Here is a 25824-nt window from a genome sequence, read left to right as displayed (position 1 = left end):
AATGCTATGAAGAACTCCTCTGGGTTGTTAAGAGCTCCTTGTGAATATAAAATGTATTCTGTGAAGGTTTAATGAATACAGCTGGATTCCAAAGGACAGCACAGAAATTTTTCCATGATTTCAGATCTTAGTAGGACTGTTTGTTATGTTGCATATTTATTTTAATGTATAATAGTATAATATTGTGATTAATGCAGGGCATATTTAAATTAATTTTTTTTTTCAATTACTTCTGATCTTCTCCATAAGTAAAATACACATCATCATGATTTTCTGCAGTATTTTATGGCTGAATTTCAGGAACTACTGAATTTAATCTTAGTTCTGCTACTAGCCTTCTTATGACCTTCTGTTAAGCGTGCATTTCCTTTGTAGCTATTGAGAATTAACAATTATATGTCTAAGAAATGGCATCAACCTTTTAGTAGAAGACTTAATTGAAAAGCAGCATCTAAAATGCTAAGCATAAAAAATTCCACTGGGAAACTTCAGAGGTTCTATACTATATTATTTTGAAATACATATTTTATACCATTACTTATGTATTACATATCAAGTTCTACTCCTATTGAAATTCAGAATTTAAGTGGAGTTTTCTGGGGGGAATTATTCTAGCCAGACTGATAGTAAATTTAGCATATTACTTATACAGACACTAAAGGGGGGTGACTCGAAGTGCACTTTGTTATGGAAATGGGTGAACAAAACAGTGGATTGCACAGAGCAGTTGGAGCAGATCCTGGGATATATAATTTTATAACAAAGGCAGTTGAGTGCTGGCTAGAACAATTTTATGTAATTCCTGCCACAGATATGCTACATGATATGGGGCAAATCACTTAAAGCAGAGCTTCCCTGAGTGACCACTTTTTGCATGCTTCTGTTTTGCTGCCTATCCAGTTCAACTTTTCTGAGCAGCCATGGCTGTAACTGAGGTTTGTTAAAGAGAATTCTGCTCTGGACATAGCAAGCTCTTTGTAATACTAAATATGCTGATAAATTAACCCCTCTGTTTCTCAGTTGAGCACCCAAACTGCTTTGCATCTTGACAGCTTTTGGCAATAATGTCTGTACTGGAACTATCTAGGTAAAATAAAATATTACGCAGATGGCCTTTTGATAAACAGATTTCAGCAGTTGCAGAGAACTGGGGTACTGTGGAAAAGTGCAAAAGTGAAGTCACTGGGGAAATCAGTTCTGCTTCACTGAAGTCATTGAGTGGCTGTGGTAAATAATGCATAGAGTCATCAAGATAATGAAGATAAAAAGAAGTATTAAGAAGCTGCAGTCCTGCCCGTGCACAATTTGAGGCAGGGATCCTTCAGAGAGAATAGCTTATGATCATCTATTGCATATACACAGGGGACAACTAAAGTTGCACAGGCAGCCTCAATTCTGCTGTTTGCTAGGGACTGAGATCTTTACAGATATGAATTTCCCAATTTAGTTCTTCCCTTCATTTTCCTTTTGCTGAGAAGAGTGACCTGTACCATTACGTTTAGAGACAGAAAGCTGTACGCTTTTTGTTGTGACAGAAAATCACTAACCTGAACCTTTCACCTGATCAGCTTCATGCTCCTATGAAAATGAACTTTAATAATTGTAAGCTGAAGCCTAAGTGAATAACAAGGGGAAAGTGGCATGCCTGATTGCAGTCTCTCACAACAGAATAAAATTTAAATAGAGGAGGTGAGACCAAAATTAGAAAACAATGAGAAAGTCTGCATTTTGAATGAATATCAACAAACGAAATTATAGCTCTAACTCATTTTAAACTAAAATGGTGAGGTAAATGGTGAGGTATTGAAACAATAGTGAAGGGTTTTGTGCAGTCTTTTGGCTGATGGCATGAGAACCAATTTGTGTGGGATCATTACTGCAGTCCAATTGTAGTTGTGTTTTCAGATCCAAACATGCTGAATACAGTCCAGCTGTCATTAAAAACCATGGGAACCTTTGTACATTGTGAGAGTTAATCACGCTTTTAAAATCCTTTAACTTTCAGACTGACTTGGTAGTGGCTAATTGCAGAGTGCTCTCTCCTCTCTTCTAGGTCAATGCTTTTGAAATGGAAGCTGTATCCCTTGGAAAACTGCAGAAGGTGCTGTTGCGCTGTGAGGCTAAAGACAAATCCCAGTATTGGTACTGTGAAAAAGTCATTGTCAGAGAAGCTCAGAGCAACTCGGAGTATGTTTTCAGTTGTGAAAGGTAGTTTCTGCAAGAATGTACTTCAATATGGATCAATGACAGCATTATAAAAACAAAACAACCCAAAAACTATGTATGTGTTTACCAGGGAAAGAGAAATTTGGATTATTTTGTGGTTTCATAAAATCCACAAAATATGTTGTTCCAGAACATATTACTTCAGTTAATATGCTATATGGTCCATAGCAAAGGTTAAATGCTTATATTGTGGCTATTACTAGATTGTACAATGCAGTCTTGTCATACAAGGATCTGTGCAGTAAGTGTGATTTAGCTATGCTGTAATGCACACAGAAAGGTTCTAAACTAAGTGTATTTCTAAATGAGAAGGAAACCAGGTTCGCCACCCAGAAGTAGCATTCATGCTCTTTATGAACAACAGCATTGCAAGAGGGACAAATGTGATGCCCAAAAGTCAGAATTTATTTGTGGTTTCTCAGTTTAAGTTATTTAATGAGCATCTTAAAAGTAAATTGATAATTACTGCATTTTGCATGTTTGGAAAAATATTATGGTAATCCCACTTTTGGAGTTTCCAGTTTTGCAAGCTGCCTCATGGGTATGCGTATCATTCAAGTGAGATCAACAACATGTGGAGAAACAGTGTGACATGAATGAATAATATTTAGTTAGTAATATTTAATTAATAAAAAATAAAAGCAGGATGCCTAGTTGTTATGACTGCTTTTTAAATGATTTTTTTGCGTAACCTGAAACAGCTTCTGGCAACTCTTGTCACATCCTGAAAAGCAGGAATAAAGATGCTCTCCCACATTGATAAAACTCTAAACCAGATCTTACTTCAATCAGTGACATGTTTTTATGTAGCAGTATAAGACTGAGAATTTCTCTGGAGTGGATTTGGATGCAGATCAGCTGTTGTTGCTTGCTATGTTTGCTTCCTTTCTCAAGAAATATAATTTCCTAATGGAAGTTCTACAGAGCAATCAGGCCAGCTGCCTGCTTCAGCCATGAAAATCAACTCAGTGTCTTCACAGCTGTCCTGCAGTGGGTAACACGGCTTAGGGACGATGCATGTCAGGGCAGTGCAGTTCAGGAATGATGCATGTCAGGGCACTTTGCTGTGTTAATTCTGTGATAGCTCCAGATGTTGATCAGCAAAAAATATTCAGTGACAGACACTGTCAAGAAGAAACAGAGAGAGGTGGTGGTTGTTTTTTTTTGTTTGTTTTTTGTGTGTTTGTTTGTTTCATTTCTGACTTTTCTACTACTAAACACTGCCACTGAAAAAGAGTTAAAATAAGTCAGTGGTGGGGGTCAGGGGTAGCTTCCATGTTGGCCAAAATGTAAAGCTGAAACACTGTACTTCAAGGAGGAAGTTTCTGCCCTTGAGGAACATATTCGTTTCAGCCTCTCAGCTTTATTTTACATTGATATTTTTTGATCCAGGGTATGAAAAAATACTGTATTTTTTCTCATTTAGCCCAAAAAACATCAGCATTTAATCTGAGTTAAAAATATCATACTAGTTTATAAAAATCCAACAGCTCTCACTGGATTTCAGTTATACAGTATTTGTTAGTTACAGGCTGACATTTCTTAGCATTTAAGATTGCAGAAGATTTCTGTGTGGTCAGATTTCAGCAGTAGTGATATAAATAAATAGTTCTCTAAGAAGACAAAATTTGTTTCTTAGGGTCTAGTTCTTATATGAACTGACCTACTATGTTTTCAAAACAAAATACAAGGAACCTTCAAAAGCCACTCTGGACTCATCCCGCCCAGCTTATAGTGGATTCCCAACATGCTTCCTAGGAGACTGAATGGTTTAGATAATTCCTGAAGTGTCCGTGGAAGTGGACTGAGTAAATAAAAACCAACAGCTGAATTGCCAGTTTGACTGTAGTGTTTTTTTGTTTGTTTGTTTGTTTTTTGTTTTTTCCGGTAGAAAACCAGCTGATTTTTTATCAAGCAGGAGGAAGCTAAAAAAGTTGGTAATTCATGTTCTGAATGAAAAGGTTTCAGAATTATCCATAGCCTGGAGTAACACGATTAGGAAACCTAAGCAATGTTTGCTTTAATTTGTATTTCTCCCGACTCATCTATCTGTCCTCAATTTGTAGGAGGAATAAAGAAGAGCAGTGTTTGGTTCTGTGTTTGTTTTTGACATTGGAATTTTTTTTTAAGACATAGTGCAACAGACACATACAAATTATACTTACCACTCAATCCATACTGCTGAAAAATTGTTCTGTGCCATATTCTTCTATTTAGCTATACAAATAAGTATAGCCACATGATTTCCTTTATCTGATACAAGTACAGTTTACACTTACACAGCTCTTATGTGTGCACAAATACATTTTTGTGTCGGGTCAAATAGTTTCTACTATCATCAAATAAAATAATCTATCAAATAAAATACTAAAATTTAGAGGTAGAGCCCCTTTGCTGTTGTATTTATTAAGTATGAAAATAAGATGTGGACCATTCAGTTATATAGTAATATGGTGGAGAAAAAATTGACTCCTACCTGCTTTCTTATTTTCTTTCCTATTCTTAGGTGGCTTCCATTTATGTCCCAAGGTGTAATTCATTCAGAAATTGAGCTGTACCCACAAGGTAAGGCTTATTTTAACTTTATGGGAATAGGATCAGTAATTTGTGATTATTTCCTCTGAAGAAATCTAGGCTGAATTTACATTTTAAACATCAGAGTTAACCATTTTGCAGCTTCCTTTGTTGTATTTCTGAGATAATTCACTTTGTGTTTGCATTGTATAATGGGTATAGGTGATAGTGAGAAAGTAATGAGGGAATGAATTTGAATGAAAGTGGCGAGAATCACAGAAAGTCTCTTTCATCTCTTTTTTCAAACTTTAATGTTAAAGGGTAGATCCTTTATTAAGCTTTTTTAAAATTATTTTTATTTTCAGAACTTCACATAAATCAAAACTTGAAAATGCAAGAAGAAGCAAACGGTAAATGCTGCTGTAGTCTTCTGTCTTTAATGAAGACTTTCTGTTTCAGAACTAATTGCTTTACATATTTATTGCTGTTTGTATTAGTTTTAAAACATTAATTACAGCACACTATTTGGACATTTTAGTAAACTCTGAACTTCACATTTTAATTTGAACAATAAATCACTTTGTTTATGCTCTATATTCTGTCATATTTCTTTCCATAATGTTAATTTTCTCGCTGTTTTTTTAAAAAATTCATGTTTTTCTGGCACTTATTGATGATCTATTTTAATTTCAATTTTTTATACTTAATGTTTTAAACCATGATTCTTTCTCCTGGGCTATATATAGTTTTGCTCTCACCGTTAGTTTTTAATTTTCTCTTTTACCTGTGATTTCATATTTGCATGGCTTGACTTTTCTGTCCTTGCAACCAGTGCAGATTTAATTACATTTCTTAATAACACATAACATTTTCTCAGCTGTGAGAAGTGCTTCGTGCTGTAGATTGAACAATAATCTAGAAGCTGTTGGGACAAAGTTTGAAAATGTTCAGTCTTAATTTATTATATCAATCAAGATATCCATGAAGACTCAAATACCTTGTCTTCAATAGGGTCCCTATGGCAAGTAGTTAATGATAAAATTTTGTACCCAGTTATTTTAAAATTATATTAAAATCCCACTGTATCATAAGCTTTATTTTAAAGAATAAGTTATGTTTTACTTTCTTCCTTTCTATGCCTTTTTCAGAAGGCATTAATTTTCTATCCGTTCATCGCTCTTTGTGCCTTAGCTGTTTTGCACACCTGCCTTCCCTGAGGCCTGCACCTAGAGATCCTCCTTAACATTGTTCCAATCAGTCTGCTTAGTCCTTTCTGCATTACAGCTGGATCTCTACACGGTGTCATTTAAGCTCTGCTTGTCTGCTTATACAGCAAAAGTTGCAGCAGACAAAAATTGCCCCAATAAGCCTAATGAAAGATGACAAAAGGCAGGAGTAAACTAAGTGTGCATCCAACTGGCTTGTCCTCAGTGAATATAAGCTTGGTCTTGCAGTGAACAACAGTTCACAACACTCTAATCCTGACCATGTGAGACAAGTGTCTTTCTTCTGACCAGAAGAGCTGGTCAGCTTCGTCCTTGATAAAACTTACCTTGTGTCCAAACATATTTCATGGAAATGCAAGGTGGATTTGCTGCAAATATCTCACTCAGAGTTAGGTAGGCAAAAGCACACACACCAAATATTCTTTTTTTGGAGCACTTCCTGGAATATGGAACAGTGTGAAAGGGACTTCAGCTTGTGTAACCCACACCTGCAGGGACTGCACCAATTCCTGGTTGAGTAGTTCATCTGAGATTTTGTTCACTTTTTTCCCCATGAGATTTTAAAATATCTAATTTTTATTTTGTTTTGTTTTTGGAGAATAGATTTTATTTTTTTTTTCTGGGAAGCAGCACTTCCTGGTGTAACTTCTCTAAAGTTATCTGTGGTAAGGTGCCACTTTCTAATACCCCCAGGGATGTACTAGTCAGGCTGCAGGTCTCCTCCATGTATGCTAAGTGAAACTCACCTCATCACACATTAGTCTGTGTTCTTTTCCCCTCAATGTGTATTCCTCTTCAGTCACTGGGATCCATTGGTATTCTACTTCGTCAGAACAAACTCCAGCTTTTTATGCCAAAGGAAAACGGATTTATGTGTTTGCAATACTTAACTGTTTCCAGGTTCTATTTGGAAGCCTGAAAGAATGCAGTGAGGATTTCTGGCATCAAAAAGATTAGAAATGTTAGGATTCTTCTCTTATACCCACATTTTCCTTCAAACAGAAAGTCTTGTCTGTTTCCAGAAAAGAAAAAAAACAACTCTTTTGCATCATGTTTTGGCAGAAGCTTGATTCCCTCTGTTACCACAACAGTTGTACTTGTGTACAAAGTAGTTTACTGAAGCTATATTTCTGGAGACAGGAGTTATGCTACCTAAAATATACAGTCTGAAGGGTAGCAACTTAACAGATGAGAACCAGCTTAACAAAAGAGAGACTTGGAGAATAGAATAGGATAGAATAGAATAGAATAGGCCATCAAAAACATTGGAGATACAATAAATCAGATAATGAACAAGTCCAAAAGAAAAATATTTTGCCTGCTATAAAATTAATACTAGAATTTAAAGTGACTTTGGTATTTTTAGGGGGAGTACTGGATTATATTTTACTTCTTGTTTGCACTATTCTTCATAAGCCCTTGTAAACGGAATTATTCTTATTTTCCAACCAAATTGTCCAAAGGAAATTTTTCTTTAAGGAATTACTGCATTGTTTGAAAATAGAAGAGGTGTACTTCTTTGGTGAATGAGCTCTTCTATGGGTCAGGAATCCCCTGCATTATGCCCTTTGTTTCCCCTTCAGTGTATAGGTGCTTTTCAGCCTTCTAATTGATGTTGTTCCTATTGTAGCCGGGTGCTGTTCTTCTTTTGTCAGGAAAGTGTGCCTATAGAGAAAGCTGGGAAGATTCAGATTTCCAAAAGCTGAAAAGAGCTTGTTACAAGCTGGAGTCTGACAATTTTAAGTGGAAATCAGATGGTTCACTTCCTTTATGGAATCATAGAATGGTTTAGGTTCGGAGAGATCCTTAAAGATCATCTAGTCCTGCCCCCTCTGCCATGGACAAGACTACCTTTCACTAAAACAGGTTGCTCAAAGGCCCATCCAACCTAGCCTTGAATACTACCAGTGATGGAGCATCCACAACTTCTCTGGGCAACCTACGCCAGTGTCTCATCATTCTCATCTTAAAAAATTTCTTATATTGGAATACATCAAAAGGCTGCAATAAGGTCTCCCTGGAACCTTCTCTTTTCCATGCTGAACAACATATTTTCTTCACAAGAGAGATATTACATCCCTCTGATCCCTGTTGTGGTCCTCCTCTGGACCTGCTCCAACAGGTACTGAGCACCAAGCTGTGTAGAGGGGAAGAGGAGCCTCCCTTGACCTGCTGGCTAGGTTTGATTGATCAGACCAAATAAGCGGTTTTCTATTGCTGCTTTCTGAATTCCCAGCTGTGTGTTTATGTGTATTTAAAAATCTATCACCTTCCAAAATCAGGCATCAGCCAGACTTCAATAATTTGGAAAAGAGGAGATAAAATATCCTGCTCTAGTTCAGCCTTTGTGGGGCAAATTACTGAGGGAAAATTGGGCTGACTCAAGAGAAATTCTGTGAGACAAGAGATTTCATTCATGCAGGTATTACAAGACAGCTTTCTATTCATAAAACTACAGTGTACACTGTGGCATTTATTAATAAGCTGGTGGGCTGGTATTTCATTTGTTGTTTACCTTGCTCAGAATGAATTTAAGTCAGTAAGTGGAACTTTTTTCATACAGGCAAAAGCTGCAATGAAAAGAGGGGTGAAGAGCATGCAACCTTAGCTTTTCAGATGTTGAAATGCATTTTCCAATTGCAAAATGTGTTTTAGAAAAGATTTATATTAAGATACTTTCAGATATTTAAATAACTTGTGAGCATTGTATGGGAGCAGAGATGACATTTTAGTATCAGGAAAGCTTTCTATAACATTATTTTCTAGAGAGTCCTCATCAAGTGTCAGAATTTTCTTCAAAATCTTTTTTTTTCTATGCTAATCTCTGTGTCATGCCTCCATCCAAGCAAACAGAGCTCTTAGTGATGTGCCACATCAACGCTGAATGAGAGGAAATTGTATTTAACTGGGATGCTTTGTAACTTTTTCCTGTTGCATTTCTTAGTTATACATGTCAAAACTCTGGAGATTAGCTTTTTCTGTCATAACCTGTCACAGGGTTATCACAAGAAATCTCCCTAGGCTCTGTGTTCATATTTCCAGCTTTACAATGCTACAAACCTCCTAAATCATTAAAGTTACACAACTTGCCTAAGATGAGTTTGAATGATGTAGCATTTAGCCAATTTTTCTGCTCCTTCTCCCAGCATCATTACCTTTTAGGTGCATAGTAGTTAAAGTCCCTGGGCTAAACTATGCTTTTATTTATATGTTTCAAGTGATTTGCTACATATCAGTAAAAGTTTTAAAAGCATTTTGATTTTATTTTTTACTTTACAGAAGGAGACTGGAAGATTACTGTTGTCACTGGGGATTCTGAAACAGCTGGCACGACAGCAATGGTGTCCCTTTACGCTTATGGAGAAAACAAAGCTTCTGGTCCTATTATTTTGGGATCTGGGAAACACCAGCTGTTTAATCCCAGCAGTGAAGATTCATTTAAGGTATAGTATGGCTGTTGTATCAACACTGGAGAATTCAAAACATTTGCAAAATAGTTTTTCTCGGAACCGGATAATAAAAATAGTAAGAAGGACTCAGAGTAAGAAGTGAGGATCATGAAATACTGCTGAGGGAGTGCCTGACTTTTATGATAGTAAGATTTTAAATAGCAAATGTGTACAAAACTGCATCAAGCACACAAGCCTCTCAGAAACTATTTCTTACCTGCGTCTTCTGGATGTTCTGGCTGTAACTAGATGTTCATTTGCAGGGGAAGAATAAACTTTCCTTGCCTGTTCTTTGCATTGATGTTATAAGATAGTCCTGGCTCTGCCTTGTCTTGTGTATCCATCTGTGGAAGTGTCCGCTGTAAATTTTTCCATGGGCTTCCTCAGACTGCCACTGAAGCACACTGTCATGCAAACATTTTCCTGGAGAATGTGAGAAGGAAGCTGAGGAATGGCCAGGGACTAGACTTATATCACATTGAAAAGGTTAACTCCAGGTGATTTAGGCTAGTGATATCCTACTTCTCAAATCAAATGGAGAGATTTCTCTCTTCTTCAGATAAACCTCTGAGAGGTGCTTCAAAAGCATGACATTTCCCAGGGCTTTTCCATGCTCCCGTAATTCCTACAATTTCCTCTAGTTCCTTTAGTTCCTCAGGACTCTACCTGTTGCAGTCATTAAATCTGCAATATTTACTTTAGATTGAAATAATTTATGCATAAAAAACAGATGATGGGGAATTAGTAATGGAGTGACAAGAGAGTTCTCTGATTTTTGAGTGTTTTTTTTTCCAGTTTGAAGTATAAATCTGTAAGTTCTTGCAGAGGCCAATGGTGGTCTTTCTCTTGCATTTATTTAAGCTGAAAATAACTTTGCTAATGTTTGCAGATAATTCTGGTTTAATATTATCTCATATCAAAGCAGGAAGGTGAAATCAATGTTTATCTGAAGACTAAATTTAAGTGTACCTTTTCAAATAATTCTGGCTAGATGTTAATCGTGGATATTTATTCAGCTGGTTAAAGCTGTCTAATAGCAAGTTCTTATTTCAGTTAATGAAGGGAAGTCCAAAAACATTTGTTTGTTTTCTTTCTCTTCGGAAAGAACAGTATCTATTTCTCAAAGCACCACTTTTATCCCTCCAGCATCAAAACCAGACCTGATACCTGGTCCAGAAGCCCTGATGTTCTGTTGCTATCCACACTAGTATCCAGGTTTAAGTCTTCTACACTGCACCTAGGTCTTTGTCCCAGACAGTTTTATTTGGTGAGATACCACTAAAAGCCTGGAAGAGGCTTTGAGGCTAGGCACTGCAGTGTAAGTGTGATGAATCTGGACTGAAGAGTAAAACTTAAACCTTTTACAAAATCTAGTTATGTAATAAAAATTTTAAAATTGTGTGTAATGAGACCTTTAAACTTCAGAGGTTCTTGAGGAGGCTTCTTCCTGAATCCTAACCGTGCCATTAAAACTTCGAGGTTGACCAGATTACTGTCTATCCATTATATCTCAAAACCACTTGCTTAATTTAAAGTCAGTGCTAATCAATTGGGATGGAAAGAAATGAACAAATGAAGTAATTTCGGTTCCTTTTACCACATTTTTCCCTTAAATGTCTCAATTTAATAAGGTGGCTGAGTTTTTGTTAATCCAAAAGGAAGTTGTGTTGTCCAAATATTTTAGTGCTTTGTAACTCTGCAGTTTTCCAACAGTAAGGGCATCATATAATAACACAAATATTGCTAAAAACTGTGGAGTTGCAGAAAAAAAGGATAGCCCCTATTGTTTTTTATTACACTCATTTAATATGTAAAGTATATTAGAGAAAATTTTCACTAAATGGTCTTTGATTTGTAACCTTTTTGTACAAGTGTGTTGCATATTTGAAGGCTACTTACAGGTAACCTCTTTTTTAAAAGAAAGTATTAACTGATGCAGGGAGCTGCGAGAATTCAGCCTAATATAATGGAAAAAGAAAGCATAATCATGTCCCACAAAAACAATCAAAGTACCACCTCAATTCAAAATCCCTTTGGTCACAGATACAATCAGAAGAAATGATGGAGAAATGGTGAACAAAAAGACAATGAGACAAAATTGTACTGAATAATCTTAATAAAAATAAAGAGTAGTACTCTGATAGAAAGTACAGTTAACTTCATCATAACTTGGATATGTAAAAGAGAATAATGAATATTCAGTCATGTTAAAAATAATGAAAGAAGAATGTTATAAAAACCTGAGTAACTCAAATAGTGTTCCTCTAGATAGTCCTGAGACTTTTATGCTCCTTTAGAACTTGATTTTTATGTTGATTTCGTTTTGTATACAATGGGTGTAACCTCATTGCCTTGGGCTATTTCTGATTAAGGTTTGTGTAAATCAAATAAAAAACTGGTCGACCTCCAGTGTAAGGCAGGTAGAATGTAACAAGTCTACTGCCCTTGGAGATTTCCATAGAACATGAAATTTACTGAAGGTAATTAACAGTTGTTATGTGATGGGGAGCTTTTCTGTCTGGGGCCTTGGGTTCTAGGTTCTCAGAAGATTGTTGTGTGTAAATTGCACTATATTTGCCTTTGTGGTTTAGCAATCTTTCCTACCAGATGGGAAAGACAAGGATGAACAATATGGGAATGGGAAAGAAGAGGAATTTAAATTTGATGGATTTCCCTTTCTGCGCTTTAATTTTTCCTGTGTGTTCAAAGAAACTACTTCTAGGCTATGGTTTTCTGCTTCTGTTGCTATTCAAGCATAGTTTTTAGGGCATAATTTTTCTGTTGAGAGTCATTCCTCCTCCAGTAGAGGCATATCAATCTACCATAAGCTACAGCTTTCATCACAATTGTGATCTATTTCCTGCATTTTCCTCTGGTGTCATTACAGTCCCTGAGTATTTCTCAGTATTTCAAAAATCGTGATTTTGGCAGTATGCTGAGTTGCTCAAGACACTGAAGCTTTAATTATTTCATAATTTCTATTCTCCAGAGCCCTGTATTCTACATCATCATTCTCGGAAGCATGGTGAATTATCTCTTATGAGTGTACACACTCTTTGATAAATAAATTATTTTTATAAGTATTCTTTTAATTCTTTTAATTTTTGGTCATGCCAAATATTCTCCTCTGTGTCAAACAGAACTAAGCAGAAGACTCTAAGCCTACTATCTTCAGTTAAAGCCAGCTACAATCTCACAATTCTTATTACTTCAACACAGACCATTTCCATACCTTCACATACAACTTCTGTTTTTCTAGTAATAATGAAGTCAGTAAAAGCACTGACTGGTTCAGTAGATCTGCTTTCAAAATACTGTGTTCTATCCCTAGTGAGAGTGGCAGGACCAAGCACCCCCTTAATAATAACTGTTCCATGCGTCACTTTGTGAATTTGCTTCATTATCAGCTCTGCAATCTCTTTAGGGCAATGTTAGTCTTACTGATCTCTTAGTTTATCCTAAGTAACACTGTATTAATCTATAAAGAGTACTGGAGGTTTTTCTGGGAAATTTCCAATTTAACCTTACTTCACTTTAACTTTGTATTGTTGTATTTTATGGTTGGTGGCTGTCTTTGTAAGAATGATAGTTGTTCCTTGTTTGCAGACATGGGACATGGAGTATTCATGGTATTTTAGGAGAACTGGAAAATAGAATCCATCCCTAGTGTGAATTTTGCAGCATAAGCCCATTTCTGTAACTTGTAAAGCTGGAGCCTTACCCAGTTACACTATTTAAAATTTCTTTATCTGTATAAACAGTCCCTTAAACACTTCCATATTCTATCAGGGCAAAATGCCAGAAAGTAATACAGGTGGATGAAAAGCAGGGCTCCTGCTAATATTTGCAGAGATACTTGATAATAAGACTTCATAAATAGTATTATTGTGATGAGTTAATTACAGTATTCACCCAGCCTTTTTACTTTCAGTTACATGTACCTTATTTGTGAAGAATTGTGTTCATCAGGTGCACCTTATGCTGTATAGCATCACACGGAGTTGTCAGTCTTAGAAGTTTATCTGTTGTTTTTAATTTTGGTTTCTTCCTGTTTAAATCAAATTATCAGTCCTTTAAAACAATATATGCAGTAATAATTGACACTTCTCCCTTTAGAATCAGCCCTATGGACTATAAGAATCTGTTGTGCTTCAGTTAATTTCTTTCATTCCTCTTCCCTGGATCCATATTCAGTCTTTCATCAGTCAAAACTGAGATCTCTAAAGTGAAAGGAGAAGCAGTGGGGAGAAAACAAAATGTTATAAAAATAGGTTGAAACAAATCCATTGTCATGCTTTTCCTCCCATTGTTAAAATAAAATAGCCTGTAATGAGCTCAGTGAGAATTCTTCCCAAGTGAGAAGATTGGACAAGTGACCCCAAGCACTATTGTAACTATCCATTCTCTTAACCATTGGATTGGCAATTCCTAAAAGCTGGGCATAGCTTGTGTCCTGCTATTTTGCAGTTGTCTTTGTTTTCCATAATGCCCATTTATGTCCAGAAATCGTTGAATAAAACTTAGAGAAATGCAGGCTTTAGTCAGATATTCTTAAGGCAGCATAAACCAGTCATACTAGTGGCTTTGACTCCACTTGAAACTGTCCATCTCTCTGCAAAAGGTGTATGATAACAACATGAACCTCATTCCACACTGAAATAAAATGGAAAAGTATGTAAAACTGTCTGAATCAGCTACAGGCTGTGTGTGAAGCAAAATTAAACTTGTTCCAAGAAAACAATGTGGAAAGATTATAAAGAACTCACAATCTTGGAGAAAAACACAATTCACTAATCTTCATTAATATGGTACTACCTGATGACAACACAAAATTAAGATTAATACACATTAAAAACCTCTATCTGTCTCTCTCACTTGAGTGACCCCTCTCTCCCAGGTTACACTGTCTGTTTAGCCCCCCAGTAAGCTTCAGATTCCAAAATTTTGTGCAAAAATTTTGATTTCCTTTGTTAAAGGTCTCCCTGCTAAGAGCTCCCCCACCTTCCAATGTCAAGTGCCTAAACTGTTTCAACATTTAACTGCTCTTACTATTTTTTTTTTTTTCTCATGCATTGAAGTGGAATTTATGGCAATTCAACTTGTGCCCATTGCCTCTTGACTGTTCACTAGATACAACTGAGATGGGTCTGACTCCTCCTTCTTTAGCCCCTCCCATCAATTATTTATACACATTGATAAAGTCCTCCTCTGAGCCTTCTCCTCTCCAGCTCTTTCAGCCTTTCCTCATGTGAGAGATGCTCTAATACCTTAATTATATTAATTGTCTTTTACTGGATCCTTTCCAGTATGTCCATACCTCTTGCACTGGGAAGCCCAGAACTAGACACAGAACTCCTAATTTGTCTCATCAGAGCTGAGTGGAGGGAAATAATCACCTCCCTTGATCTGCTGGCAACATTCTTCCTACTACAGAGTAGAAGACTGTTGACCTTCTTTATGTCAGGAAGATGTAAAAAATATCCTTTAGTCCCTAGGAAGGCAATGCAGAAAGTCAAAGTCTGATGCACTCACAGTAACCTACATTTTTGAGAGAAGACACTTTTAGGTGTAATTTTTTGGTTTTTTTTCAAGCCAGTGACTTCATGCCTGAGTGATAAATATTGCTGTAAATCTACCAGGAGTTGACAGATATATATTGCAGAGGCTGGTTCATAGTGTGTCTGGGTAATATAGGATCAAAAGGAGAGTAAATCAGAATTCTAATCCTGATCCTAGAGAGTGGACTGAGGTGACTACTCCGTACCTTTTCTTAAATTAATCTTCATGTGTTTTCAAACTCTGAAGCACTATTATGGGTCCACTAGCATAATCTTTCTTATGATATATCACTTCTTCATGGATAAAGTGCATTTTTACAAACACAGCATCACTCTGTTAGCATGACATGCATGCATATGATGAAGGTTAAGTTTTCTTGCATGGCCTGACCTTTATTGATCTTAGTCAATGCTAGGCTGCATTCCAGTTAACATCCTCTGGTAGGCAGTGTTTTAACTCCTCACCTAAGTTGCGTGGAAATTTTCAAATCCAGTAAAATACTCTTAGTCTGACTTGGAAAAGCACAGATCACTCAGAAAAACCTCCGATACCTAAGTGGGTATACATATATATAACATGACAGTTTTGTGCTTAGTTTCAAGAGCTGATACTCTGTTACCACAGATACTTGATGTTGGCATCATTTAATTAACCACACAGGAGAAGAAAAGTCTTCCAAAGCTTTAATGTTATTTTCAAAATGTTTTTCCATTTATTGCACTTGCTGGTACTATCAGTTTAGCATGTAGCAGCAATGTGGCATTTTGTTTTCCCGTTAACCTGGTTACAGATAATTGGCATCCATTTTATTGAGTAGTAGAACATTGTTAGCCTTTATAGGAAGGTCAAGTGAGTGAGCATTGATATTGGACTAGCTACAAGATGAAAAGAGCTTGAGTGGATTGGAAAAGAAAGTGTTTAACTGTCACTGTGCAATGAGTAGTACTTGTCTGCCCATCTTATTTTTGTGACTGAAGCAGGTATGAAGTGGGAAAAAAACTGATGCCAATTTTTGTGTGGCCTTTAGTCCTCCTTCATACATGCCTATATCCACTGTTTTCATGAAACTGTTAACTTTCTGTGTGAGCAACTGTGACATATTCTAATCCTTGAGTTAATGTATAACTGTGCCAAGTTTGTTGGCCCCAATTAACAAACTGCCTGAATTCAGACATCTGGAAAATGCAAGCGCCATGGGTGGACCCTGGGTACTTTATCGGTACATTAGTTATTATATTTTTGGCAACGTTTACCAGCTGCATGCTCACGATTTAAAAATATCTTCTACTCCAAAGATTTCTCCATTATATGCAGATGCTGTAGAAGCTAAACTAACGCAGTCAATGATTTAGCTTTCTTTTGGGAATCCAGCTGCTGCACATGGCTTCACTGAAATGCTGCTAATGAAGTGGCCTTACATGAAATTCATAACTGTCTGTCAAGCATAGACTCTAGTGGTTGCGCCAGACATTGGGATTTTGGTGTAGCTGCTTCTCAAGTGTTCACTTATCCAAGTGATTTTCATGCCAGCCTGAGTTTATTTCAAAGTGATTGCAGGATACTTGCTGTACAACAGGAACACAGTGACATTATTTGGCTTATTCCAGTCTACAAGAGAGAAATGGAGTAATTAAATATATTCTTTCCATCCTTTCCACTGGGCAGTCTCTTGTTAAGCCAAGGAACCCTTCACTTTTTACTTAAATATCTTAAGTACATGAAAATAACTAATACTAACTCCACTCAAAAGATCACAAGTATGCTAGGGACTGAAAAGAGTATTTGCATAGCTCTTTTAGAGATAATTAAAATTTAGTGCTCACATCCACTTTATGAAGAACTTCTTGCTGATAAGCCTGGTTTTCAATTTCTGCTTAAAGACAAATTGTGAAATGTGAGCTTTCTTAAGCTTCGTTTTCAAAAAGTAAGGCCAAGTCTTCTAATGCATGCTTTAATGAAAATGTTCCCATTGCCTTTGGCAAGAAAAGACTAGTTTATGCTTGTACAAAAAAATAAACAGCATCAATGAGCAAAAGCCTATAGTTGTATTGATTAGAAGGCTAATCTTGTTTAACAGCTTGAAAATATTTAGAATATGGATGTGGCTGAGGCAGAGCTACCCCTGCTTGAAAATGTGGCCCTTTTGAAAGTGGTGGACTTTTTTTTCCCATAATATGTATTTGTTCTTACACTATAAAATATAATGAGTATCAATAGCATTACCTGTAAGTGAAGAAAAATACTAAAATCTCTGGAAATCTCTCCCATAACCACGTCTGTATGAGATCCATCCCCTTTAGAGCTTATCACAGGATTTGATACAAGTCAGTTGACACATCAAAAGAAGTTTCACAGTCAACAAACAAGTGAACTGTAAATTATGATTCAAGTGTTTTACAAAACTTTTTGCTGGGAAGAGTGTGAAGTTGTAATTTGTCAGACCTGATAGACCTGTCAGTCCCTAAGATGATCAGTGTATCTGGTGTTTGTGATATCTAGATTCCTTAATTTCCATAACGCATCTGTGTTTCCATGCCCTTGTTTTTTACCTCCATTGAAGTTCAGGTCTTATATATGTTCTATACATGGTTGATGTAAGCCACATCAGAATGGCACCTTCATGTCCCCAGATTGTTATCTTTTAAAATTTATGACTTTGAATTTCTATGCATGTCCAAACTCTACCATATCAGGCTGAAAAATATACAGGGAGAAAAGAACTTTGCAAACTAACTTTTTGTATTTTAATAGATGTTTGTAGCATTGCTGTCCAGTGCTCACCAGCAGCAGTGTGCCTTGAGAGGCAGGACTGCCCAGTCTGAGGGATTGTTGTGCTAACTTGGGTGTATGGTTGCTAGGACTTGAGCAATTTTGCCTGGAGGAAGGTAGACCCACCCCAAAATACATCAATCTTCCATCTCTTCTGTCTCTGTGTGTCCTTGTCATTTAGGAAGTTTGAGTGCCTACAATGTCTAATTACACTGTAGAGAATGAATGTCTTTATTATATTGACCACGTTCTTCAGTAGATTTACAACATATTTGCTGAACAGCTTGTTGCTATTGCCCCCTTATTCTGCCTGCACAACTTCTGTTAGTGGCAATAGAAATTGCGTGACTGGATGAGAGACTACATGAGATCACATTATCCTTGACTAGAAACACTAACTTTACAAAGTTAGCTAGAAGAATTACTATTCAAAATTTTGATCTGTCAATTGAGTTATGGAAGAATAGTGACTAAGCCAAAATTAATAGATAATTATAGGAAGAGTACAGAAATTTGGACTTCTGTCTTCCTCTGAGGATCTAAACATTTATGAAGAGAGCTTTGCAGTGTCCCTGTGAGAGACATGTAAACGTTGTCCTTGTATAGTTGAGAAAGTGAAGCTTAGGGGACTTGTGAATTATGTAATGTTTCTCAGGAAGCCTAAAGCACATCCAGTAATAGAATCTAGTTGTCTGGTTTCCAAAGTGATGCTTTAGTTCTGGACACATCCTTTCTTCTTTCCAAGACCATTTATTGCAGATCTGTCAGAGCTTTTTTCATGTAACATGGAATGTTACTTTCACAGCTTTGGTGCCAGAATAGAACAGCTAGACTAAATTTTTTGTAAGTATGTGGTTTTTTTTATAAGGACAACAAAGTCAATTTTGGTCTACAAGTTTTTACAGAATGTTCTGGCTGCAAAAGTAGATTTGTAAGTACTAGGTTGTTTTCAAGTCATGCAGAAGTTCAGGACAATTTAGTCAATACTGGAAACGAAGGAGCGACCTCAAGATACAATGTTTATGTTGGCAAAAGAATATTGTTAGCTCTACCATGTAATGAGAGTATTTTCGTCTGCATTTCACTGCAAGAGTGAAATCTGACATAGATTTGACAGGATTCCGATTGGCAAAAAGTAACATGTTAGCAAGTCAATACCACTGAGAGACCAATGTGATATCTGATCTGACAGCAAGACGAATTGTTCCAACTCTCAAAACTACAGCAGGAGCTATAACTAAATTTGTAATTGTATTATGCCTCTCCTAGAACATCATATACACTTGATTTTCTTTCTGCCATTGACATTCTTGCCTTCATTTCCAATAAAGAATAAACATTTTTTTTCACCCAAGAACATTCATAAACAATTAGTCAGAAACAGAAGTATTACTAAGCATGTTATCAGTTTGACACTGTTCTGGGTTTTAAATTATTCTGCGACTTCTCAGTCTCAGAAATATGCCATTATCTGTATATCCTGCATAGGTTATCATTTAAAAAATCTTATAATTTGTTAGTCTAGTAGTCAGGGACACTTTATATTCTTTGTCCCCGTTGTCAAAACCAAGCAAATATATTTGACTTGACACTTTGGACAAATTTCTGCTTAGCACCTGGGCATAACTTCCTCAATTTTGTTATGTTGTGTCCTCTTCTGGAGTACATATGTGTCCTGGTTAGAGCCAAGATGAAGCCAATTTCCATTTTACTGTTGTTTGTTTTTTTCCTTCAGCAAGCTCTCTTTTAACTAGCAGCAAGTGTTCCAGCTAGTGGACTGATAGCACTGGAATGTTTTTCTAACTGCTAGGTCTTCAAGGTCGTACTTTTACTCTACTGGCTCAGACACTACAGGGACATCTATGACCTCCCCATGGGAGGCTAAGTTAGGCAGCAAAACTGGCCAGAGATATTCCATTCCATATATCTACGTAAGCTCAGAGGAAGGTCAGAGATCACAGAAGACAACTTCCTTCCTTCTTCTTCTTCCCTTCTCTTCCACCCATGGGTGTCATCCGGGGAGAACTCCATCCATCCATCACTCTCGACCCCCAGGCTCGAGCTCTCCTGACCCTCATCACTCTGTGCTTTCTCCAGCAGCAGCTCTGGGATTTCTCGGGACTGTTGGCAGCTCAGGAGATGCTGTGGGAGTTGCTGGGGGTGGGGAGAGGCAATAGGGGTTTTGCACATTCCTGAACACATTTGTATATAATTGTATATATTTTTTCTTTTATCCTTAGTGTTTAATTAAAGCTGTGTAGTTTAGTTTTCAATCCAGAGAGTTTCTCTCTTATTCTCTCTCTCCTTCCCTACCTGGGTGGGAGGGGATCAAGAACATTGTTGTCTCTGGTTTAATTGCCAAATTAAATGGAGTCAATTTGCAATTGAGTCAAACTATGCCAAGGTGTTAGGGAGGGATAGGAACTATAGAAAGACACAAACACAGGAATGTTTAGAGATCCTAAACAGGACTTCAGTGAATCTAATCGAATTGCGTGGAGCTAGGAGTATCTCCTGGAGAAACCAGGTAGTCTGTACTGATTTTTCTTAAAACCCTACTTTACTAGTTTTGATGGTTTCCTGTGTTGCTTATCTGGTAACAGGAAGTCCCTGCATGGTGATGTGGTGATGTCAGGTTGGACGGGGCTCTGGGCAACCTGATCTAGTTGAAAATGTCCCTGCTCACTGCAAGTGAATTGGACTAGCTGGCTTTTAGAGATCCCTTCCTTCCCAAACTCTTCTGTGATTCTATGATACAATGTTGAAATCCTTTGCAGATTGACCTGGAAACGTTAACTCCCATGTTTTATTTATTAAATTGCCCTTTAATACTTCTGCACCATAAATAGCAGCCAGAGCCTAGATCTCAGGAGGGCACCACCTTTGCCCTTTGCTAATACTGTACTTCAGTTCACCATAAAGGGTGAGAGCTCCCATGCATTGTATTTATTTGCAAGGGAACCTTATCAGTCACTTGTCCACTGCAGAGGTCTCTTCTTTGTAGCTGGGTGACCAGGTTATTATGGCAACTTAGCCTACATCCTGACTACATTTGTGGTTAGTTTCAGAGAGCTTTTTGTGTGCTGCTGTAATTCTGCAGTGAGTATTAGCAGCATATTTTTGTTGTACATGGTTTTATTGCATCAATGTTATAACTATACCATTAGTTAGAACCTCTTACTTTAACATACTGTTTTAATATAGAAAAACTTACTACTTTGGTCATAAGTGTGACTCTATTCATACTTTATGCCACTAGTACATGTGTCATGGTATCTTTTTATGAGACTGCATTCTGCCAGGCTTGCCTCAAGGATGCAAGGAAATGGAGATCACTTAGGGCTGCAGGACTCTCTTGAGTGATGGTCCTCGAGCCCAAGAAATGTCAGTGCTACACTAGCCTGTTCCATTGCCTAGGAAAACTTTTCAAAGAGTGAAAAGGATATGCCTCTACTGCCCCTGATGTTCCTACAGAGAAAAGGATCATGACCCCGTAGTCTTCCTTAGCAAAAAACATTGAAAGGGAAACTCACTCTGTGGCAGACTTACTAATATTCCCTTCCAGAACAGACTCAATGGACCTTCAAACATAAATTTTAGTTCATCCTTTTTTGAAGATGCAGACCACCAGGGCAATGTTGGTGTTAATTGTTTGTCAATCCATTTTTTGTTTGTTTGCTTTTTGTTTTAATGCTAAACAGTACAAAAGTGATACAATGGTGAGAGAAACAACTATGTTGTGTGTGTGTGTTGGTTTTTGTTTGTTTGTTTGTTTTGGTTTTTTCTTTCCTCTGTGATTTTTTTCCCAATGTTGTGAGCTTTCACACACATCACTGAAAATGAAAGTGGTTAACCCTGCTTTTGTGCTTGGGGGTCCTGCTGTCAGCATTGCTTAAAAAACTTCTGCAGCCCAAACCAAAGTGGTTCTTATTTCAGGGCTGCAGTATTCAATGTGACAGTCATGTTTTATTGTTTAAATTTGTTGCAGTGTGGCGTCAGCATTTACAGTAACAGTTAACCCTGACACCAATGCACATAAAAATAGAAGACAAAACCAAAAGTGAGCCATAGCCTACTGATAAGTGATAGGAATAGTTGATAGGACTCTGCTGATGGTAGCAATATGACTACAAAGTGCATTATTTCATGTGGCAATGACAGAAGGTTCTTGTTGAAGTATTTGTCTAGAAATAGAGATTTGCACTATGACCCTAAGAACTGGACTTTTTCAAGAGATGTAAAACAGACTGAACTGCTTGAGTCCTTTAGTCCCTTTAAATAATACAGTACTGAAGTCAATATAATTACACTCGTAGACTACTCTGTATGCTTTTGCTCCATTGCTCTGGGATTCATTGTGTATCAAGGCTTCATCTTCTAAAAAGTCTCGTTACGTCAGCTGCACATTTACCTTGCGTGCCTGCTATAAGAAGGATTGCTAAAAGACATTATAATTTGCTATTAAAACCTGTTGGTTTTTTTTGTTTTTTTTTTTTGTTTTCTTCTGGGTTTTTTGTTTGTTTGTCTGGTTGGTTGGTTTTGGTGGGTTTTTTTGTTTGTTTTGTATTGTTTTGTTTTTATTGTTATAGGTTAATCTCAGAGATCTTGGGCATCTGTATAAAATCCGCATTGGCCACGACAACACTGGAAATGATCCCAGTTGGTACCTGAAGGAAGTCAGACTTGAAAGAGTAGTTCCTCTTTCTGATGAGAAGATTTGTCTCCCCATAGAGTGCTGGCTTGCAGAAGACAAGGATGAAGGCGATACATGGAGAGAAGTGGCAATAAGAAACCCTGCAAAGGAGCTGTTGCCATGTATGTGCTCAGTATTTTAGATTATGTGTTCACTAACCATATTCTGTGGGTTATATGACAGCTTTTCATGTTTCTTCCAGGGCAGAATGCCCAAAAGCCAGCATAACCGTGAAGCAGTCACTTCCAGATACTTTTCTAGTTCCACAGAAGCAGGAAGTGGTAATTTTATCCTACTCTTCCCCAAAATCAGAATACCTGTGTCCCAGGCATCTTATCACTATAAAATTATTGAACTCTCAGAGTGCCCCATGATCACTGGCAAATACTGCTCTGCAGAGCAAGACATCAGGCAGGAAATCAAGGCATATCAAGGTATGCAATGTCATGTGACATCCAGTTCCTTCTAGCAAGTCTGGTATCATCCTTTCTTGTGCTGCATAAAACACTCTTTACAGAACACCATGATCAGAATCATCACACACAAGTTATACAAATCAGAGTCAAGTCACAGGCATTCATATAGAAATTGTTAGCTGCAGGCCAAAGCAAGGCTTTGGTACTTCAAAGTTTACCACAGCTTTGACTCAGTTTGTCCTCTTCAGGTGAACTGGGAAATAGCCCATCATATAAACTTATTATTTAAAAAGTCCTGAGAAGGAATTCTTCTGAAGGAATAGGAAGTCAATATAATGATTTATTAGAATGTGTTTTTTTCTAAATAGAACTCTCTTTATACATTAATATAATGGCAATGATGCAGCTGATAGACAGTACTCTCTGACAGTGGTAGGTATTATATAGAGAGGTGCAACAGGCAAACCGCATTCAAAACGAAGCAGTGAATATTGTAGAGAATCAGTGATTCAACATAGAAAGAGACTCATCATGCACTTTGTGACAAGCAAATTATTTCAGAATAAAAAATCAAAAAGGAGAAAAACTTCAACTCAAAAGAATATAATTTTCTTAGGAAAACATCAGGACTGGTGATGTGTAAACGTTTTGGGGGAGCTTTAAGGCCAAAGAGTATTAAAAAAGCTACTCATCTCTACTGCAGAGGCCAGAAGATGCTGAGAAACATGTATGTGCCAGCTCTGCTCTTTTTAAATTTTATATATTTTATTTTATTTTTCCTTAAATTATTCTGCAGAGTATTTGGTGACTTCAATAAGAGATTTCAAAACCTAGGACTGATCAGGATTAAGCAAGCCCCATGATCATTAACATATACTACATTACCACTTGCCAATTCCTGCAGTGACATAAGTATCATATACTGATACAACAGAAAAATAATGCAGAAATCTATTAAGTTGTATGAACAATTAAATTCAATATCAATAACTCAGATGTGCATTATGCAGTCTGAAATCCCCATTAATATAAAAGTATTAATATTTTGGTAGGTGTTCTTCTATGAGAAAAAAGCAAGTCAGTTCTACAAAGGGCAAGAATATGTCGAAAACAGCACTTTGATTTACTTTTAAATCATTGTGTTACTGCATCTTTCTTTGCTTTTGCATGAATATTATCTTTATTAAAATACGTTTCAAGTTTGTAAGAAAAGATACAATAGAAAAGATTTGGAAGTTTTCTGAAATCTTAACTTATAAAAATTAATTATTGATTCTAGGCACATTTAAATTGAATATTAATATAAAATCCACAAGGCCTTCCAAGGTTTTCATATTTAATTTCTCAAGAACAAGCAAATGAAACACAATCAATTTACATTTCCCATTACAAAATTAATTGCTTACAAGTACTCGACAAACCAGATCACTTTCTCCTGCAGAACAAACAATGTACTACTTCTTACTTAATCTGATATGATTTGGTAATTTGTATCCTGTACTTTCAATTCAATCTCGTATATTCTAATGGTATTAAATTGTACAGTATAAAAGTGATGTACTGGAAACTTTAATCAAAATGAGTAAATGCAAACTAAGCTCAGTAGACATTGTTTCTTTCCTTGCTGTTTTTTAACACTTACTTTATAGCTCAACCTCTCTCTTAGGAGAAAGGGTAATTTTTTCCTTTTCCTTTTTCTCCCTTTCTCCACACAAAGTCTACTATGTATCCAATAGGGACCCAACACCTGGAATCTGATTTTTGATACCTTGTCTTTAATTTTTCTAGTTCCTCATAAAATCTTATTTCCTGATTCCATCTGATTTTCTTTACCTCCCTCTCAGAAATCCTTTATTTTCCATCCAAAGTTCTCACCTTTGTAACTCCCCTTAGTTTTTGTGACTGTCCCTCAGCCACTTCAGAAAGCTGACACTAATCTGGTCTCCTACGCCAAGTGCTGCTTTCAGCTCTTTCTCAATCTCTCCATCACACTAGTTTCAACTTCCATCTGTAACTCAGGTTTCTTATCCCTTCAATGTATGTCTGCCTTTGTCTTCCCTTCTTTTCGTATTTTTCCCCCTTACCAGGGCTTCGTTCTCTTTCTATTCCACCTTTTTTTTTTTTTTTCTTTTTCCAATCCTGGACATTTCAAAAACTTCACTTGGTCTGTCTTTGGAGTTGTCCCTGAATTGTGCATGCTATTGCACTAGGTGGTTTCTGGAGGTCTGCTCCAACCTGTTTTTTTTTCTGTGATTCTTCTATCCAACCCTACTTCTTTCTGACAGTTCAAGGCATTTTTAGTTTACATTACAGGTATTAGACAGCCCTTGCAAGGGTCAGAAGAGCGTATCCCTTCCTCTAAGTCCTGGGTATGGATTCTCACCTGCCCTTGTGCCCCTGTGCTTGTGGAGATGGGCTCAAGGACTCTGTGATGGGCCTGGGAGAGGCAAGAGCAGAGTGTTATTTGGGCTCTCCCTATATATATATGTCTGTTTATACTCCTTTGTGAGTGTGACGATGACCTTTATCACACAACTTTTATGTTCTTCTAATCAGATCAGCAGGTTTTTTCTGATCTGATTAGGAGAACATAAAAGTCAAATAAGAAAATAAATGGTCAATTCTGCCCTGTTTTTGTTCATGTAATTGAAGGAACAACAGTACTGATTTGAGAGAAAAGACAAAGGCTGAGGCAGAAAAAAATCTAGCTCAAGTTATTTAGATTTCTTTTCTGCTTGGAGAAATGTTCAAGAAAATAGTGAAAGGTTAGAATGCGCCCACTGACTGAAATAGTGCAAAAGATGAACAAAGCAAATAGTTGTGACTCAAACATAATCTCTACAAAATTTGCATGCCTGTTTAATGACTCAGGAGGCACTAATTACTTAGCTAAACAGTCAATCTTCTCTTTCCTATTGTAAAATTGATCAGTAAGTGTTTTGTGTTTTTTTTTCAAAGCTGATAACTTATGT

General features: G+C 36.8%; 1 protein-coding gene across 1 annotated transcript in view; it reads left to right on the top strand.

Moving 5' to 3' along the window:
- LOC104396969 (lipoxygenase homology domain-containing protein 1-like) overlaps nt 1-25824 on the top strand; it is a 156807-nt gene that overhangs the window by 37752 nt on the left and 93231 nt on the right. The window contains exons 17-21 of the mRNA XM_010006882.1: nt 2054-2208; nt 4733-4791; nt 5106-5150; nt 9246-9409; nt 22333-22558. Of these exons, the coding sequence (XP_010005184.1) occupies nt 2054-2208; nt 4733-4791; nt 5106-5150; nt 9246-9409; nt 22333-22558 (649 nt within the window). The remainder of the gene's footprint in view (nt 1-2053; nt 2209-4732; nt 4792-5105; nt 5151-9245; nt 9410-22332; nt 22559-25824) is intronic.

The sequence above is a fragment of the Chaetura pelagica genome, unplaced genomic scaffold (assembly GCF_000747805.2).
Source record: "Chaetura pelagica isolate M959 unplaced genomic scaffold, ChaPel_1.0 scaffold109, whole genome shotgun sequence".
Lineage (NCBI taxonomy): Eukaryota > Metazoa > Chordata > Aves > Apodiformes > Apodidae > Chaetura > Chaetura pelagica.
This window is presented reverse-complemented; position numbering and strand designations above follow the sequence as displayed.